General features: G+C 40.2%; 1 protein-coding gene across 1 annotated transcript in view; it reads right to left on the bottom strand.

Moving 5' to 3' along the window:
• The window catches only part of LOC106875206 (cardioacceleratory peptide receptor), a 26,857-nt gene that overhangs the window by 874 nt on the left and 22,160 nt on the right, over positions 1 to 3,823 (bottom strand). The window contains exon 7 of the mRNA XM_014923251.2: positions 2,993 to 3,173. Within this exon, the coding sequence (XP_014778737.1) occupies positions 2,993 to 3,173 (181 nt within the window). The remainder of the gene's footprint in view (positions 1 to 2,992; positions 3,174 to 3,823) is intronic.

The following is a 3,823-nucleotide window of genomic DNA, read 5'->3' as shown; positions in this document are numbered from 1 at the left end:
GGGGGGGGGGTAGAGGGAAAGAGAGAGGAGGGGAGGAGCAGTAGCAGTGTGAGGAGGAGGTCGAGTGTGAGAAGGAGGAGCAGTACGAGAAGGGGGAGGAGTGCGAGAAAGAAAAGGGGTGCGAAAAGAACAGGAGGGCGAGGAGGATGAGTGCGAGAAGGAGGATGAGAGCCAGGAGGAGGAATGCGAGAGAGAAGGAGGAGTGCAAGAAGGAGGAGGGGTGCGAGAAGGGAGAGAAGTGCGAGGTGTGTGAGAAGGAGGAGTACGAGGAGGAATGCGAGAAGGAAGAGGAGTGCGAGAAGGAGGAGTGCGAGGAGGAGGAGGAAGAGTGCGAGAAGGAGTGGAGCTGGAAGAATAATAAAGACTGGATATGAGTGATGTAGAGCTCGAAGGAATAGAAAGAAGGGGAGGAGAAAGTGGAATAGAAGGGAAAGAGGGGCGAAGTTTGAAGTGGGAGGAAGGGGAGGGAAAGTATGAGGATAAGGAAAGGAAGAGGGAGAGATGGAAGAGGTGGAAAATAGAGACGAGATTTGAAGAAAGGAAGAGAAGGTAAGGAAATGGAAGAATGGAAGTGAAACGGGGCGGGAGGAGGGATGGAAGAGGAGGAGTAAAGAGTAAGGAAGGGAGGGTGAGATTCAGGTCAAAGGTGGAGAGAGAGAGAGAGAGAGAGAGGTGGAGAGATGGAATTATTGCAGGAAAAAGAAAGAAGAAATCTTAAGAGGGGGAACAAAACGTTGAGATGGAGGAGGGAGGAAAATGGAGACGATGTTTATTGCCTTTTCATCATATTATCGATTCTTGCTTCTGGATTCGACCTCGTAACTCCAGCTTCAATCTCCATCTCGGAACTCTACATTAGTTTACTACCCGGGTTATATTGGATAACAATTTACTGCTTTTAATCTCTCTCTCTTCTTCTCCCTTTCTTTTTTATCTCACAGAGTGTATATATATACATATATATATATACTGTAGGGGTGATTTTTTTCAAAGAAGCTATGGCTGGACAATTAGAATACGCAACTCAAAGTTTGAAAATGATAGATTAAATGGTTATACGTCCATGCATGCATGCATACACACACAAACACACGACTTCGGAATCTCCTGCAACTCCTCTGGATGGTCTCCCTGTTTAAGTTGGTGAATGCCGCCATAACCCTTGCCTTCAGTTCATCTTTGGTGTTACAAGAAGTTTTGTTGGTCTCTAGCTCAACTGCGCCCCAAACATAATAGTCAAGGGGGTTGCAGTCTGGGGAGTTAGGCAGCCAGATGTTAGGGGTGAGGTGGTGGCAGAAATTGTCTGACAGCCATGACTGGGTTCTCCTGCTTGTGTGGCAGGGTGCAGAGTCCTGTTGCCAGACATAGGGTCTTCCAGCAGCCACCCTCTTGACCCAGGGCAGCACTACCTCCTCCAGGCACTTGATGTAGGCCTCCATGTTGAATCTGAGGTCATGTGGTAAGATGAATGGAGGCATAACGTCGCCATCACTAGTGATCACTCCAAACACCATGATATTGACTGGATGTTTGATTTTTATCACTTTCGGTACATGTCCTCAGATTGACTCCCAAACACTCTGAAATTTCCGTATTGGAGCTTCTGGCGTGAATGCCAAGCAGTACAGCATATCGTTTCTAAATTTGTGGCAGAGTGAAAATCACGTCATGGTGCTGCTTTTCTCACTGACGGTGCCCAACTGACCCTACTATGCTGTGTAGTCGTCAAAATCAAAAATGCGCATGCACTAAATAAAAAATAAAATTGTATATGTGTGCGCGTGTATATATATATATATATATATATATATATATATATATATATATATATACGCACATATACATACATACATACATACATACGTACATACATAGATACACACTCACCCTAACAAACAGACAGACAGTCAGATAGATAGATTAAATGCATGTATATTTGAGTGTGTGTGCTCTCTTTTACTTTTGCTATTTGATAGCAAGGCTATGAAGGAAAGAATCTTGTTTTAACCATCATCCTTTGAATCTTAAGAAGGTCTTGCAAACTTTAATCGTCCAAAATACTGCGACTATTTGTATGTATGTATATATGTATGTATGTATGCATGTGTGTGTGTGTATGTATTTATATATGTATGTATAAATAAAAAATACACATTAAATACAGTACATCACCAACGAGTGAAACATACGTAAACACGCAGAGATAAGAAGTACCAAAAGATGTCTAACTCCGCCTCAGTTGTCGACTGTTTTACTACTTCCTGTTTCGTGCTTTTAGCGACAAGATAGGAAAACTTCATAAGACAGCAGCATCCAGAAATTTTAAAAATATAAAATCATGGCAAGTTAGGGCTTCGATCGAACAAACAACAACAGAGTTGACGTATAAATTAAACAATCGACGAAGGCAAACATTAAGGTCCGTTAGGCCAAGATGAATTGTAAGGGGTAACGCCTGGGAGAAATTTTTAAAGGAAATAGAATAAATAGATGAGAAGAAAGTAGAAGAGAAAAAATGTCGTGAGGCGGTGGACATCTTGTCCAGAGAAGACAGGGACGAGAGAAGTAGCCTGTAGTCACGTGTGAGCAACAGGCAGAGAGGAAGGGAGACAAGAGAGAGGATGAGGGAAAGAAACAAAGGGAGTGAGGAGAAGGGAGAAGGAACGAAAGATAGTAGGGAGTGGGAGAAAGAGGACAGCAAAGAAGGAGGAGGAGAAACGGAAAATATAGAGGGATAGAGAGAAAGGAAGAAAACAGATTGTGGACTCGTAGAAATTATATATGTGTGCATGTCTGTGTGTATTTATGTATGACTATATGTATGAATGACTGAATGTATGTATGTATGTATGCGTGTGCATATGCGTATATGTATGTATGTTTGCATGCATGTATGTACTGTAAACCAAAAAAATTCATTTAGGCGGCGCCACGCGATAGCAGTAGTCCAATGATTGAAATCAGCAAAAGATTAGTGGTTTGACAGGCGTACCTGAGATTCTGGCAGATTCGTGTGCTAAATATACCGTAAATGATCGGATTGGCAGCACTATTTAAAGGTGCTAGACTGTTGAAGAATGTTGAAATGGCGATAGTTCGTTGAGTGGGCTGAAAATATCCGTAAACTTGAAGCAGATCGAATATCATGTAGGGACTCCAGCAGACGATAAAAACTGCAGATATAAATTTTACAATAAAATGAAAGAAAGATGAGGAATAAAGGACAAGAACAAAAATGGAGAAACAAATAAAAAAGTGACCGAGAATATAATGCGTGGAGTTTAATTATAAACAAAAGAAAAATGGAAGAAAAAGTGAAATAAACAGAATGAATGGTTAAATATCACATAAAAACTTGAGCAGACGTTAAATATTGCAAATGGCCGAAGAAAAAAATACCGAAAAGAACAAAAGGAGAAAAATTTGAAAAACAAAGATAAACAAAGCAGATAAAATAAAATAATGATTTAATAATATCTAAGGACTTAAACAGACTTTAACAGATAAAATTATAAATAAATGATGCCGACGTAGACTAAAAAGAAACAAAAACAACAAGAAACGAAGAAAATGTGTAAACAAATAAACAATGATATCTGGCAGTTGATGGGAATACAGTAATTTTTTTTTGTTTTTTAGTGTAAAAAGGACAATAGCTAAAAATTGAAGAGATAGACAAAATATATGGTAATGTAACGTGTAAAAGACTGAAAGACGATATATAACTGCTAGTGCATCAAGGAATATATATATATATGTGTGTGTGTGTGTGTGTGTGTGTGTGTGTGTGTGTGTGTGTGTGTGTGTGTGTGTGTGTGTGTGT

The sequence above is a fragment of the Octopus bimaculoides genome, chromosome 27 (genome assembly GCF_001194135.2).
Source record: "Octopus bimaculoides isolate UCB-OBI-ISO-001 chromosome 27, ASM119413v2, whole genome shotgun sequence".
Classification (NCBI taxonomy): Eukaryota; Metazoa; Mollusca; class Cephalopoda; order Octopoda; family Octopodidae; genus Octopus; species Octopus bimaculoides.
The sequence above is the reverse complement of the archived record's forward strand: the minus strand, read 5'-3'. Positions and strand labels throughout refer to the sequence as shown.